This window comes from Carettochelys insculpta, chromosome 1, assembly GCF_033958435.1.
Source record: "Carettochelys insculpta isolate YL-2023 chromosome 1, ASM3395843v1, whole genome shotgun sequence".
Taxonomy (NCBI): Eukaryota; Metazoa; Chordata; order Testudines; family Carettochelyidae; genus Carettochelys; species Carettochelys insculpta.
The window spans coordinates 38,629,120-38,645,720 of record NC_134137.1 but is presented as its reverse complement, the minus strand read 5'-3'; the positions used below and the strand labels follow the sequence as shown (position 1 = coordinate 38,645,720).

At 43.3% G+C, this 16,601-nt stretch overlaps 1 protein-coding gene across 1 annotated transcript in view; it reads right to left on the bottom strand.

The window, feature by feature from the left end:
- DYNC2H1 (dynein cytoplasmic 2 heavy chain 1) overlaps positions 1-16,601 on the bottom strand; it is a 346,899-nt gene that overhangs the window by 140,635 nt on the left and 189,663 nt on the right. The window contains exons 67-70 of the mRNA XM_074984721.1: positions 15,948-16,067; positions 4,932-5,066; positions 3,012-3,155; positions 410-499 (exon numbers count right to left, since the gene is read on the bottom strand). Of these exons, the coding sequence (XP_074840822.1) occupies positions 410-499; positions 3,012-3,155; positions 4,932-5,066; positions 15,948-16,067 (489 nt within the window). The remainder of the gene's footprint in view (positions 1-409; positions 500-3,011; positions 3,156-4,931; positions 5,067-15,947; positions 16,068-16,601) is intronic.

Sequence of the window (16,601 nt, the reverse complement as noted above, 5' to 3'; positions counted from 1 at the left end):
GGGCAGAGTTTCTCTGCGCAGCATCTGCCGGCTCCCTGAACACCTCTGGGGAGCAGTGGGCGCTGTCCGGGGCTCCCTGCTCGGTATCACCTTCTGGCTCCCTCATTTTAGCCCTATGACCTCCACACCCATCCCTGTTTTCTTTTTAGGTGTTCCCCAAATTTATTTGAGGATCATCTTTTTAGTGGATCCCCCTCTTTTCAAGAGGGAACTTGTAGCTATGAGCAGACTTACGCCTGCCCACATCCTCGATTCCCCAATAGGATGAGGGTACTGTAGCCTGCTGCAGGCTGTGGTATATCATAAGTGATACAAAATACTGAATATGTGAAGCAGGCCAATTTATGATTGCTGTGAAAATATACTTTCACATTTTAATACAGAGAAACCCAAAGAAAATATATCTTACCTTAAACAGGCAACGGCACACATATTCATACACCATATGTTTTAGTGCACTGATAAGTAATTTAATTCTTTCTTCAGTATTTCCTGAATCCTGAAATGTAATTCAAGTAGACATAAACATGTATTTAGGTAAATTTGTGAAAATACATAGAGTGCACAATGGGCAATTAGAGCTGAGGATCCAGCCCACGTATTTAAAACCAGACACCTAAATAACTAACCTCATTTTCAAGTTGCTGGGCACTCAGATTTCTTACTGTGTTCACCTGCAGACACCAATGATGGGATCTATGTCCCAAAACATAGATTTTAAGTTCTAAATTTTAGTACTCAGAAATAAACATTCTGGCCTTAGTTATGAAAAATATGCTGGATAGTCTACACATCTGTGAAAAATTCCAGGGGATCCAAATGTGCAACCATTTGACATCAACTATGACACTTTCTGTTGCTCAACTCAGTGCAGGTCTACACTAGACATGAAAGTTGATTTCAGATATGCAATTCTAGCTACGGCAATTGTATAGAGGAGTCAATGGATCAAAAACTGATTTACCTCTCCTCACTAAGAAAAGGCAAGGAGAGCATTTCTCCCATCAACCATGGTTACACCTAGCAATAGCAAGCAGTACAGGGTTCGGATGCCAACCCCAGACAGATCGATTTTGTGTATGTTTACCAGAAACATGAAATTTGAGCACTGGAAGATCAACGCTGACTCGGTCGATCTTCCCAGATGTGTAAACACGCCCTCAGATACTTTACCAAGGAAAACAGACTGAACTGACAACCCAGGAGACTGTTTTTCTAAACCACAGCCCAAGTATATCACAGAAAGTAATAACACAAGTTTCTCCGCATTGGCCCACTCCTAAGTTTTATCCTTGCTCACTCAGTAGTGAATGCAATCTATCAGCATCCCCATAGTGTAGGGATGGCTTAGAATCGTGTTGTCTGCCTTGTTCGTTAATAGCCTCTAGTACTAAGGAATCTGGAGCTGGGTGAGAAAGTACAAACTCCAAACAAACTCAGGGACATAATACTTTTCATCTGCCCTCAGGCAGGTAGGCTGGGGTGTGACAAATTTTCTTGGTAGGCTCCATCAGGGGACTGATTGGAGGGCAATTCTCATACATGTCAAAGTGTGTTAAATATCTAGGAGTTTATTATAGGACTCTTGGAACCTCCTCTAAGCAATTTATGTCAGCAATTTGCTTAATCAGGTCCTAAAACCGTCTGAAGTTATCCATTATAGAAGGTAGTTGAGACATCACAGCTTCATCAGGCAATCAAAAGGCAATATTAGTCATAAGTGTGACCTCCTTATTCAAGCTTGATTCTTGCTTCTTAAAGATCTCCTCCGGCATAAATTGCGATAGAAGAGCTTGAGGAGAACAGGCCTTTCTCTTTTCCCTGTGATGTGACGATCTCATTGGAAACCACTTATCAAAGACCGCCCATAGATCCCAACAAGGCAATTAAAAAGGGGGACAAATGGCATAGGTAGAGGCATCTGTCTGTGTGTCACCCTCTTTTCCCACTGACATGAAAGCATGGAAGAAAAGGTCATAACACTAGACAAAACTGCTGCAATGACTGGATTGAGCATTCACAAGGGAAAGACCAAGACACCGAGGATCAACCTGTCCAACAAGAACACCATCACACTGGGAGGGGATGACCGCCACTCGGACTACAAGGGTTAAGTAGTCGTAGTAGTAGTTAGAACTCTTAAACAGTGCCTGTGCCACTTTGGTATGGGTAACGAAAGTCAGTACCAAGTCTGCTTTAGAGAACTAGCTCCGCTTTGCCTTTGCAGTACCACCATGACTTGGAGTCCCCTGGGAACCTCAGATCTTGGAAGGTTCTTGTGAATCAGTGACTGAGCTTTTCTTAGAGATTTACTCCTTATCTCCCACTGCTTAAAAGCAGATATCAAGCCTACCTATATGATAAGGACTTTGGTCCAAAGATGTATTCAGTGCCTCAGCAGTACCCTATCTCTCTTGCAGTCTCTAATGACTGAGATTTTGATGAGGATAGAACACTAGCAATACTAGGGGGTCCTTCATTGCTGCATCTGAAGCTGGTTATAGAGCTTTCTGTATCATTAAGAGTTTGAATTTGATCTCCCTGTTTTTCTGGGACTGACCCCCTGAAGCTGGTTATAGAGCTTTCTATGTCATTAAGAGTTTGAATTTGATCTCCCTGTTTTTCTGGGATTGACCCCTGAAGCAAGTACAGACTTGGGAGATATGAATTTCACCCAAACAGCAAAGGCACAGGGAATGCCTGTCACTTCATGGAAGGAAAGGCACCTCTTGGATTCTGGGTTCTGGGGTGGCCTGCACTCCTGGGCAAAATAATGAAAAATGATCACTAAAAGGGGTGAGGGGAAAGTGGTTATAAATTACCTCTCTATATATATGTCATTGATATAATTAGGTGATAGAGACAGGGAAAAAAGGATCTGTACCAACACCTATAAGCTTATAAAATAACTAACTACATATTATGCTATTCTTTAAAATAATGAATTTTTAAAAACCACAAGTATATTGATCCCTTTCCTGCATTCACGGCAGCAAGAGAACAGAACATACCTGCTTGCTTTGTAGCGCCCTTTGGAAAAGTCGTAGGAAAGCAGCCAAACTAAAACGGTACATGTTATTAATTTTGGACAAGTCAGATATAACAAAGTACATCTTGCTGGCACTCTCAGCTAAAGGGAGATAAGCATCCCTCTCCTGTGGATAAAACAGCAAATAATACTCAGGGTTAGTACTCTACTGCCATCTAAGGGTCACTGAATGAACACTTGTTCAAGCCAACAAGAAACTACTCAAGATGCATTCTACAACTTCAAAATATACCATGATAAATTATATTAAAATCAAAGAAAGGTTTATTTCAAAAATATTTTAAACTCTACTGTACTAAAATTAATCCACATGCAAATATGACTTAAATATACTCATTTGTTTTTCTAGAATTATATTTGTACGCCTGTTATAAGCCCTAATGTTTTCATTTATAGTATTTTTATTATAAACCAGCAGTTTTAGGACATATAGTCCAAGCCTATACATTAGTTCCAGCTTGAAATTTGGCATACAACATGTTAGTTCAAATTACTTTTCCATTCTTTTCTTTTTATAATTTTTTTATTTTATTTTAAAATGATTCAGTTCTGTATTCATTCAAGAAGCATAAAACAGGAAGTGTAACAAAAAATGCACTCTGTGATTTTATATCTCAAAATATCCCATACTCCAAAGAAAGAAATAAGCACAGCACTGAACATAAATTTGTAAATGCATGCATGAAATCTTTGCTGTGTTTAAATCAATGGCAAAGGTTCCATTGACATCAATGGAGCCAAGATTTCAACTCTGACTTGTTCATGCTCCTCTTAAAACATCAGACACTGTAACTGCTCTCATTTGAGCCTCTGATATGGTCCAAAATAGCAAGTTTTAATAAAACAGCAATTTATTGTGGATAAACGTAAAGTAATGCACATTGGAAAAAATAACCCCAACTACACATACAATTTGATGTGGGCTAATTTAGCTGTAATGAATCAAGAAAAAGATCTTGGAGTCATCTGGGATAGTTCTCTGAAAACATCCATGCAATGTGCAGTGGCAGTCAAAAAAGCAAACAGGATGTTGAGAATTATTAAAAATGGGATAGAGAATAAGATGGAGAATCTCTCATTGCCTTTGTATAAAACCATGGTACACCCACATCTTGAATACTGCATACAGATGTGGTCACCTCATCTCAAAAAAAGATATATTCGCATTAGAAAAGGTTCAGAAAAAGGCAACTAAAATTATTAGGCATTTAGAATGGACCCCTTATGAAAAGAGATTAAAGAGACTATGACTTTTCATCTTAGAAAAGAGGAGACTAAGGGGGGGATATGATAGAAGTATATAAAATCACAAGTGGTGTGGAGAAAGCGAGCAAGGAAAAATTATTGAACTAGAGGACAAACAAAACTAATAGGCATAATGTTTAAAACAAATAAAAAGAAATTCTTCTTCACACGGTGCTTAGCCAAAATGTGGAACTTCTTGCCAGAGGAGGCTGTGAAGGCTAGGACTATAATGAGATTTAAAAAAGAGCTAGATAAATTCATGCAGGTTAGATAACGGCTATTAGCCAGGATGGGTAAGGAATGGTTTCCCTAGCCTCTGTTTGTCAGAAGCTGGAGATGGATGGCAGGAGAGAGATTATTACCTGTGTGGTTCACTCCCGCTCAGGCACCTGAATTGGTCACTGTCAAAAGACAGGATACCAGGCTAGATGGACCTTTAGTCTGACCCAGTATGGCCATTCTTGTGTTCTTAAGTTCTTAACTGACCAACTAAAGCAGAAAATGACATATGGAGAAGATAATCCCTATATATTGCAGGATTGCTTCAGGAACATCAACAGGATTACATAGGAGCAGTAATGTTATTCCTCACACTGAAAAAAAATATAATAAGAAACATTTTAAGAAAAGCCATTACCTGATCAAGAGAAACCTGAAGTCTGTGAGACTCAGAAAGTGATTCTTGGATAAGTGCACTACTTGCTTTGGTCTGATTCAAAGATTCAATCAGATCCTTATTTTCAAGTAGGTTGCCTTGTGATGTTGCAAGAGTCTGAAAAAAAATTAATTTTTGAGTTATAAATTGACTCATAAGTTTACACTTGAGAAAACTCTGAATGAATGGATTATCATGCTGATACCAATATCAGAATTTACTTTGACAGAGAAATTATTTTTACTTTGGCAGGTTCCTGTAACATGTTTGTTGGTCTTGGAATGGATAAAAAGCATACTACAGATAACATCATCGATCTAAAAACTGAAATGTTCTTTTGGTGCAGCAAGAAAAATAAAATACATAAATGATCTAAAAAGACTGCCGCTGCAGTCTGATAACTTATTTTCAGGATGATCCCAACTTCTTCCTTGAGTGGTAACAGAAAATTTAGACCAGGTCTACACTAGATCTGAAAGTTGATTTCAGATATAAAATTCTAGCTATGGCCATTGTGTAGCTAGAATAGACATATCAGAAATCAACTTGCCCGATTGTCCTCACTAAGGAAGGTTGATGGAAGCATTTCTCCTGTTGATCTCACATGTGCCTCGCAACAGCGAGGAGTACAGGGGCCAACTGCCAACCCCAACAAAATCGAACTCAGGAAGATTGACCCTGACCACAAGTATAGATGTGCCCTCAGACTCATTTCCTGTACAGTAAAATTCCTTTAATCCGGCCTCTGATGGTCTGGAAATCCTGATGGTCTGGCATCTCCAAGATACGCATACCTTGAAATGTGCATAAACTGGGAGGCTTGGGTAGTGGGTTGAGGCCGTGCGAGGGGGGCTAGGGGAGTTAAGCCTGGGATGGGTTAGGGGTGCAGGGGTGTGGAGTTCAGCCACGGTGTGAGGCGGAGGTGAAGCTGGAGGTGTGCAGGGATGGTGAAGACGCTGAGAAGCATGGAGCGGTCAAGCTGAGAAGCCCCGGGGTGGTGAAGAAGCTGCAGGACTGCAGGGTAGAAAAGAAGCTGGGGACGTGCAGGAGTGGTGAGCTACCGGTGGGCATGGGGGTGGTGAGGCGTGATGGGGAGGGGTTTGAACTAGGGCGTGGAGGTTATGGTGATATTCAATAGTCCGGAAAAATTGGTAATCCGGCACCTGTCCAGTCCCAGATGAGCCGTATTAAAGGAATTTTACTGTATATACTTGTGACTATATTTTATACCAAGTATTTCTCTGTAATTATCTACTCTGAATTACATATACAATTTTGTCATCCAGGTCACCCAGTTTAGCAAAATCCTTTTTTAAGTCCTTGCTGTCAGCTTTACTTAACTGTCGAGTAATTACTGACCACAAATTTTGCTAACTCAATGTTTGCTTCCCCCACTGCTCCCACACACTCACTTCCAAAGCATTTAAGAATTGGTTGAATCTCACAGGTCGAAGTGCAAATTCTTGTGGGTCCCTACTCTTTAACTGACTACGAAAACTGAAAACTGACTATTCTTACTCTATTTTCTCTATCTTTTAACTACCTATCAATGACAGGACCTTCCATCCTTTTCTGTGACTATTTGGTTGCTTAAGAGGCTTTGCTAAGAGTCCTTGTCAAAGGCTTTCTGGCACCAGAATGGAATATCACACATCAGAGCCAAGGGTCTCAGTAAACGCTTTCAGCAGGATGACACATTGCACACCATACCCCATGGTCTACATGGGTGCCCATACCAGGACAGGGGGTCATATACCAGAGTTCAGGGTCAGCATTAGCACTCACCAGAATGATCTTACACACCAGTCTGCGGTTTATATAGAGAATGGCACTGGAGAGCATGTCAGACATCAGAACCTGTGCTCTGTATGGATCATGACAATGAGATGGCAGGTCACACACCAAAGACTATGGTCCACATGGACACACATAGGTGGTAGTAGTTGTAGTACGAGTAGTAGTAGGCATCCTTCAGTCTACGCAGACTGGATTGCACCCTTAAAAGTTCCATTTGGGATCATCATTTGCAGCGGCAACTGTGACTGTGAAGGCCCACATGAGAGTGACAGTCCTTGCTGCATCTGTTTCATGTGTAATGGGTGTCTGGCAGGTCCTTCCTGTGGGCTCGCTTCTCTTCTGTAGCTGTCTGATCCTCATCTCATCCTTCTGAAAGCCCCTGCGTAGTTCCTGCCTCCATCTGCTGTGATCGTCTGCCAGCTTCTCCCAGCTGTCCGGCTCAATGTCTACCTCCCTGAGGTCCCCCTTGCAACGCAATTGGGGGCATCCGGGAGGTCTTTTGCCAGAGGCTAGCTCGCCATACAGGATGTCTTTTGGGATCCTTCCATCATTCATCCTGTGGACGGGGCCAAGCCAGCGGAGCCGCCGCTGCCTGAGAAGGGTGTGCATGGTTGGGATTCCAGCTTGATAAAGGACGGCAGTGTTGGACACTCTGTACTTCCATGATATTCCAAGGATGCGCCTGAGGCAGCGCAAGTGGAAAACGTTCAGCCTCTTTTCCTGGCAGGCGTACACGGTCCAAGACTCGCTGCCATAAAGGAGGGTGCTGAGGATGCAGGCTCTGTAGACTTGCATTTGGTGTGGGTGTACAACTTGGTGTTATTCCACACTCTCTTGCTGAGTCTGGACAGAGTTGTGGCTGCTTTTCCGATCCTCCTATTTAGCTCAGGCTCCAATGACAGGGTGTCAGTGATGGTGGATCCGAGGTAAATGAACTCGTGGACAACCTCTAACGTATAGTTGTGCATGCTGATTGATGGAGGTTCAGCAACGTCCTGACCAAGTATGTTTGTCTTCTTTAGGCTGATGGAAAGCCCAAAGTCCTTGCATGCTTTGGAGAACTGATCCAGCAGTTTCTGAAGCTGGTCTTCTGTGTGTTACACTACAGCAGCGTCATCTGCAAACAGCATCTCTCTGATGAGGACTTCCCGCACCTTAGACTTATCTTTCAGCCTTGCAAGATTAAACAGTTTCTCATCAGATCTTGTGTGCAAAAAGATGCACTCTGTTGAAGATCCAAAGGCGTGCTTCAGGAGGAGCCCGAAGAAGATCCCGAACAATGTCGGAGCAAGGACGCATCCTTGTTTGATGCCGCTCCTGATGCTGAAAACATCCGATAATGTGCCGTCATATTGGATGGTTCCTCTCATGTCTTCGTGGAAAGACTGGATCATCTTGAGTAACCGTGATGGACAGCCTATCTTGTGGAGCAGTTTGAACAGTCCATCCCAGCTGACCAAGTCGAACGCCTTGGTCAGGTCGATGAAGGCAATATAGAGTGGCTTCCTCTGCTCCCTGCATTTCTCCTGCAGCTGCCTCAGAGAGAAGACCATGTCAATGGTAGATCTCTCTGCGTGGAATCTGCACTGTGATTCAGGATACACCCTCTCAGCAATCTTCTGTAGTCTGCCGAGGATGACGCGAGTGAACAGTTTACTTATCAGTGATGCTTAGGAGGGAGATTCCATGGTAATTGTTGCAGTCGCTTCTGTCTCCTTTGTTCTTATACAAGGTTATAATGTTAGCTTCACACATATCCTGTGGAACCTCTCCCTCTCTCCAGCACAGGCACAGTAGCTCATGTAGGGGTTCCAGGAGGGTGTCCGTGGCACACTTGATTACCTCTGGTGGTATACCATCCTGGCCTGGGGCCTTTCCTACTGCAATGCTGTCGATGGCTTTCTTCAGTTCGTCCACAATTGGTTCCTGATCCAGTTCGTCCAGTACTGGTATAAGCTTGACGGCATTGAGGGCTGTATCAACCACAATGTTCTCACGTTAGTACAGCTCGGAGCAGTGCTCGACCCAGTGCTCCATCTGTTTGGCTTTGTCAGTGATGACTTCACCACATTTGGATTTCAGAGGTGCCATCTTGTTCTGGGTGGGTCCTAATGCCTTCTTGATGCCCTCGTACATTCCCCTGAGATTACCAGAGTCAACACTGGTCTGGATACTGCTGCATAGCTCAAGCCAGTAGTTGTTGGCACAGTGCCTGGCTGTCTGCTGTACTGCTTTTCTGGCTGCTCTGAGTGCTTGCAGGGTGCTCTGGCTCAGTGAGCGTTTGTACTCCGGGAGTGCAGCGTGCTTCTTTTCAATAGCTGGAATCATCTCATCGGAGTTAGCTTTGAACCAGTCACTTGTGTTTCTAGCTCTTCTTCCAAACACCGACAAGGCCGTGTTGTAAATTGTATCCCTCAGATGCTGCCATCTGGATGTCACACCGGCACCCCCAGGGCTGCTGCGCAGATTCTCCTCGAGGGTCTCTCCGAACTTTTCGGCACTCTCTGAGTTTGCTGTCTTTCTGGCATCAATGCGGGGCCTTCCAGTTGGTTTAGAGTGGTACAGCCTCTTGTGTCTCACCTTGAGTTTGGAGCAAACTAGCAAGTGATCTGTATCGTAGTCGGCACTATGATAGCTGAGTTTCAAAATGATGTATTTGAGGTTATCACGTCTAGTGATGACCATGTCTAGTTGATGCCAGTGTTTTGAGCGTGGGTGTCTCCATGACACTCTGTGCTGTGGCTTGGTTTGGAAAAATGTGTTTGTGATGCACAGATTGTGGTATGTGCAAAGTTTGAGAAGACACTGTCCATTTTCATTAATTTTTCCCACACCAAAGTGGCCTAAGCAGGAAGGCCACGAGTCACAATCGGCTCCAACTCTTGCATTGAAGTCACCCAAAATGTACAGTTGTTCGTGAGCAGGTATTTGCGCTATGGCAGCACTAACCATGTCATAGAACTTGTATTTTACTTCTGGTGTGGCGTACAGGATTGGAGCATAAGCACTGATCAGGTGGACAGGACTGGCGCAAGTTTGAAGTATGACCTGAAGAAGTCTTTCTGATCACCTATGACTAACTATACCATTTGCAGAAGGGTGTTTCTGATGGCAAACCCAACACCACGCTCCCTGGGTTCTTCTTGGGCTTTACCCTGCCAGAAAAAGGTGTAGTCCTTTTCCTTTAGAGATCCCGAATCTGCGAGTCGCGTCTCTGGCAGAGCAGCAATGTCAACTTGGAGCCTCTTCAGTTCCTCATTGATGACAGTGGTCTTTCGGGTGTCGCTGATGTCCTGAAGATCTTCAGTCAAACCGGTCAGCATAGGCCGCACATTCCAGCAAGCAAGCTTAAAACTTTGATGGTTTTCTTTTCTTGTTGATTTTCTTACTGGTTTGCCTGGCGCTCAAATTTCAGTCACATGTCAGGTTTGGGAACCTTACGCCTCATGCACCCAGTGAGGCAGGTGAACTGTGGTGGGACAGTACCCTACTGGCTGGGGGCTGCCCAGCTTGAGACAGGTGGTGACTGTCCAGTGAGATACGATGATCTCTCCCACCATCGAAGGCAATGCCTGGCGCTCGTTCTCTATGCCAATCAAGCAAGAGCTTATAACCGGTATCTGTTACCTCCCGTGTCGGTTCAATGCTGTTAAGCGATGCTGGAGTACCTCTCCAGGTGCAAGCATGGGCAATTTTTTTTTTGGGACCCTGGGCTGCCCAGATGCCAGTGTCCCCCTCTCGGCTTTCTGATATAGTCTAAAGAGAGGATAACCTCTACGTCTGGTACCAGCTCAGCTGCAGGAGTTGCTGGGTCAATGCCAGAAGTTGGCACAGAATCGCCTTCGGACTCCCCTCCGGATTTTCTGTCAGGGTTTATTCCCTTAGCCTTGCTCCTTCCCAGGATAACCCACAAGGCAGTGGGGCACACCCATAGGTGGAGTATTGGATTCAGACTGTGTTCTTTTTCATAAGAAATGTTCAACAAAATATTAGAAAATCAACTTCAAAATAAAAGGAACATAAATCTGAAAAGCGAAATATGGTTCAGAGGCAATGAGTATACGTATGGCCCCTTTCATCTCAAGAGATGGTGGGTAGCAGTGACGGAGAGGATCTATGGTCAGTGTTTGAGTCTGCAGCTTCTCTTGTGGCTTTTCCATCCAATATTGGATTTGTACTGTTGATTGCAATAACCGCATGTCAGTCTATTTCCAAATTCTTGAGTCTGAGAGTTTTTCCTTCTAAGACAACGTTCTTTTGTGCGGCTTGCACATATACTATCGAAAGATAATGTGCCCTGTCATAGCAATCATCGCCAGGTATTTTGATCTGATGATGTAAATTCCCAGGATTTTGGGTCAATGTTGAATTTTTTCATGACGTTTTTGCATGTATCCTTGAATCTTAGCTTTGGTCTTCACCTTGTTCTCAACCCACATGACAGTTCACCAAAGAGGATTTCTTTGGGAACATGTTCATCACACATTCTTCTCACATGACCAAGTCATCTAGTCTTCTGCTGTTGAGGATCACTATGAAGCTGGGTATGCCAAATCTTGAGAGGACAACTTCATTTGAAACTCTATGTTGCCAGTTGATAGTCGTAATTCTGCAGAGGCAGTGAAGATAGAACCTGTTCAACTTTTTCTCCTGGTTTGAGTAGGTGGTCCATGCCTCAGAACCATATAGCAGAATACTCAATACACATGCCTGGTAGATTAGTATCTTTGTTTTCACTGTCACCTTTAGGATTGTTCCATGATTTTGTAAGTCTGCCAAAAATTGTAGCTGCTTTCCCAATTCTGATGTTCAGTTCTTTGTCCATAGATATGTTTGCAGTGACAGTAAATCCAAGGTAACAGAATTGTTGAACCACAACTAATGGGATGTTATCCAGAATGACATTGGGTCGCTGAGATATACCTTGAGCGAATACAACAGTTTTCTTTATGCTTATGTCAAGGGAATACAGCTTGCAGGCTCTGGATAGAAAATCCATCAGTGACTTTAGCGTGTCTTCATTATGAACAATGAGAGCTGCATCATCTGCAAAGAGGAGTTCCCTAATGAAGACTTTCTTGACCTTAGTTTTGGCCTTGAATCTTGCCAGGTTGTAGAGAGTCATCTAAACTTGTACAGAGAAATACATTACTGTTGGAGTTTTGAATGTGCAATTTAGTAGAACTGAGAAGAATATGCTGAAGACTATGGGGGCAAGAACACACCCTTGTTTGACTCCTCTGTTCATTGTAGATCCATCATATTGCACTATTGCTTTCATGTTTTCATGAAAGGCTGTTATAAATTTGAGTGGGGTTGGTGGGAAGCCAATCGTAGCTAACACAGTGTATAGTCCTGATCTACTAACTGTGTCAAACACCTTTGTTAAGTCCACAAATGCTGTGAATAACGGCTTTCCTTGTCCTCTACATTTTTCCTGTAGTTGTTGAAGTGAGAAAATCATGTCCATTGTTGATCTGCCAGCCCTCAAGCCACATTATGTTTCTGGATAGACTCAATCTGTGAGATTTTGCAGGAGTCTGAGAATGACACGGGCAAATGCTTTGCCTGTGATGCTCAGTAACGAGATGCCTCTGTAGTTGTTGCAGTCACCCTTGTTGCCTTTGTTTTTATAGAGAGTGACTATGTTTGCATCCTTCACATCATGTGGGATATCTCCTGCTCTCCAACATTTTAGGAGTAAATATTAGAGGAAGGGGAGGAGCACAGCCTTGTTTGCCTTCAGGACTTCAGCTGGAATTCTGTTGTTTCCTGGTGCTTTTCCACTGGAGAGAGCATCAAGACCTTGAGAACGTTCCTCCTCCAAAGGCTCTGCATCTAGCTCAGACATTTCTGGAACAGTTGGAATGAGGTTGTCAAGTTCAGGTTGTATTGTACGCTTGTGGGAATAAAGACTTGAGCAGTGTTCCACCCATCTGGACATCTGCAGCTTTTTGTCTGTGATAACCTGTCCATTTAAATGCTTCAGTGGGGCGACTTTGGTAATGTTGGTCCCATGGCTTTCTTCAGTCCATCATACATGATTTTCAGGTCATCCAATCAGATGCCTTTTGAATATCAGAACGTAGATCGGCCCAATACTTGTTCTTACACCACCTGGATTCTCTTTGAAGAACAGGTCTTACATGTCAAAGTTGATCTCTTGTGCTTTGAGATGGGTTTTTTGTATTATTCAGATGTGCCTTATGTTTTTCAAGAAGAGGCCTAAGAATGTTGGCATTTTCATCAATCCAGTCTTTGTTAGAGAATTTACATGTTCCAAAGGCAGATTTGGCACATTTGTATACTGCATCTCTCAGAATGGACCATGTTTCATCAATGACTTGTTGGTCAGGTTTGTGCTCCATTTTTGTGAATGAGATCATCTGCAAAGACAGAGCATTTCAGCACATCCCAGGTATAGAGGGTATTGATCTTTGGCTTACTGCATTCCTTTGTCATACTGAGTTTCTTTGGGACGATTTTCACTCTGCTGACAATCAAGGAGTGATGATCAGTGTCACATTCTGTGCTGTGATATAGAAGTGTGATTTTGATGGCATTGAAATGTTTCCTGTATACCAGTACAAGGTCAAGTTGATGCCAGTGACTGGATCTGGGGTGGCACCATGAAACCTCGTGACACTATTTCAAGTTAAAGAAGGTATTTATGATGGAGAGCTGATTCTGAGAACTGAATTCAAGAAGTCTTTCACCATTTTCATCCATGATCTCAATACCGTGATGACCAAGGCAGACAGGCCAGGACTGATGGTTACATTCTACTCTTGCATTGAAGTCACCAAGAATGTATAGCTGTTCACCAGTTGGAAAGGAGTTGATAACTTTCTGAAGATTATAATAAAAGTGGTTCTTGTCGTTGGCGCACATTGCTAACGTGGGTGCATAAGAACTGATGATATTGACCTATCCTGATTTGGCGCAGAGCTTCAGGGATATAACATGTTCCGATTCAGCTGTGAGCGCATTGATAGATTTCAGCAGATTGTTTTGAACAGCAAGCCCAACTCCATAGGGGCGGTATTTCTCTGAACTCAAGCCCTTCCAGGACAAAGTGTAGTTGGTTTATTTCACTGACTGAGCATCTGCCAGCCTGATTTCCTGGACAGCAGCAATATACATGTTCTGTTTGTGTAGCTGTTGATCTATGACCAATATTTTGTGTATAGAGTCATGTTTTCGTGGGCAGATTCAAGCCCCAGACATATGGTCTGCACATTCCAGGTACTGAGCCAGAGGCAAGTTGATTTATTATTTCATTTTTTGGCATGTATGTCATTTACAGTTACTTTTCGATTTCTGGTCTACCATCATGCACCTAATGACAAAGGCAGATGTAGAGGGTCAGCACCTTATTGACCAGGGGGCTGCCTGGCTTCAGGCAGGTGGTAGCTAACCAGAGGAGTGCAATGACTCCTCCCACTAATGAAAGTGACCCATGTGGTCCTCCTCTTCAGCAGGAGAGGAGGGCTTATAACCCATAACTGCTACCTCCCATGTTGTTTCCATGCTATCAGCAAGAGTGGAGTGTCCTCTCCATTTGGCACCCTCTTACCTGCTGAATTGCCTGGGCTAGTGTTTGGAGCAAGTGTGTTGCCCAAGCAGCACTGTCCCCATCTCAGTCGCCCCAGCTGAATCCAAAGGAAATACAGAAGTCAGTATGCCTGGAACTAAGCTGACTGCAAGGAGATGCCAGAAAGCAGGTTTGACGAATCCTCCCTGCTAACCGCCTTAGCGTCTCCACTCCAGATTTTCTGTCTGGGTTTACTCCCATAGCCCTTGGATCTCCTAAACCTCCCCACAAGCAGTGGGGAATTTTCTGACAGGGTCGTCTTCCCTGGGGTGACGTAAGGAGTCATGCTCCCTTGGATGCTGGTGACGAAATCATGGTTCATATGCCATTTGGATTACTCAAAATAATCCAGGGGCCTAAGTATTCCAGACCCTTGTCTCACACAGAATGAGGGGGTAGAAGCCACTAAGTCTGCCCACCCGCCATCATGCTCACAGGCCTGGGCTGCTGGTGCTGCTCCTGCTGTCCCTGCTCAGGCCTCATGGAGGACCATGTGAGCAAGAAGAAACAATGAGAGGAAATGAGTATCTCTATGATAATGACAGTCTTAAAAGTGAGAATCACATTTTCCAAATTTATTTTAATATTTTAATTTCTTGAAATCTTACAAATTTCTTGTATTTATTTTCAAGAAGGCACAGAAGTAATACAAATCTCAGTCTCTGGATGTCCTATTGGATTTTTGGGATTTCTATCGTTTCAATTTACATACGTTGATTCAGTGGGGAACACAGCCTTTATGACTCTCCTGACCTAAAATATAGCAATTTGTCTACACTCAAAATAAGGGGAAAGGAAGTGGTACAATCCATATTTTGTAAAACGTGTTTTACAGCATGTTGTACAGATGTGGGATATGGGTGATAATGAAAGATTCAAAAAGAAGAATATTGGCTTTTGAAAGGAGTTGTTACAGAAAGATTCTGAGAATAGGATGGATGCAGAAGGTCACCAATGAGGAATTATATAGAAAGATACAGCCGAAAGAGAACCTCCTGCAGAAGGTTATAAAATGGAAGCTACAACTATTAGGGCATATTTGCAGAATGAATGATGAATGAAAAATCAAGACCCTGGTATTCGGCATAATGGATGGCTCGAATAGGAGAGGCAGACCCCACAGAGAATGGATAGGTGATATAGTTGATTGGTGAGGAGCTAGTCTACAGAAACTAAGCCACTCTGCACTGGACAGGGAAAGATGGAAGGAAATAGTGAGAGAGTCATCAGACACCAATGGGCGCTGAGCCCATGGATGATGATGGTGATGATGATGATGGATATTTTATAAAAAGCATTTTCCTTTTTTCTACCCACATAAGTAAGAAGGGGTGGCAAGAAAGATGAACCTCTCCTGCATCCAGCAGCACAATTCAAACACTAACTGAACATTTGATTTTATTCCTAACATGACAATGAAAATCTTAAATTTCTTGAAATACGGTAGTGCACCCATAATTTACACATTTTTTTCCCTTTCCTCAACTCTCCAAACAAATTCTTATGCTCTGTATTGTTATAAACAATTCTGGCATCTTTGATTTAAGCAGGTATCAGTATTAGTTCTACTATATTAATCTGAAATCTGTAGGACATATTTATTTTACCTCCAAAAGAGAGTCCTCAAGTTTAGCTAACTGTATCTTCTTCTCCTCTTCTTGTTGCAACAGTTTTGTCTTCTGTTCTTCCAAATCTGGTTTTTCATGCTGAATAGTTAAAGCTAAAAGCTAAGAGGAAAGTGACATATTCAACAAGAAAGAGAAGAATATCAACCTCAGTAACATGTATGCATCAATGTCAGCCATGTACGTCTCCCAGCCAGAGCCATACCTAAGTAAGTTTGCACATGGTGCAAAACATTATTTATGCACTTCCCACCTCCAAATTAAAAAACGTCTGCAGTGATTACTATTATTTATGCAGCCCCTGGCTCCTGAGAGTTCCACCAGCTTCCCTCCAGCAGCCCACAGCTCCATGACCCCCTCCTACCTTCTGCAGCCCTGTTCCCCTCCTGCTCCTTTCCACAACCCTACCCACTACCCTCATACCCCATGGGCTGGGGAGTAGTTGTGTCTTTCTCTCCCTACCCATCCCTTCCCCTGCCCTCTGGCTCCCCACTCCCCAGCCAGGTTGTGCCTGCTCCCATATTCTCCCTCCAGCCTCTCAGCCTCTCCCTCAAAACACTCTTTGCTTCCCTCTGTGTCCCCCACTCAGTTTGTTCCCTCAAACCCCAAAATTCTCCTCCCCATGCTACACCAGCC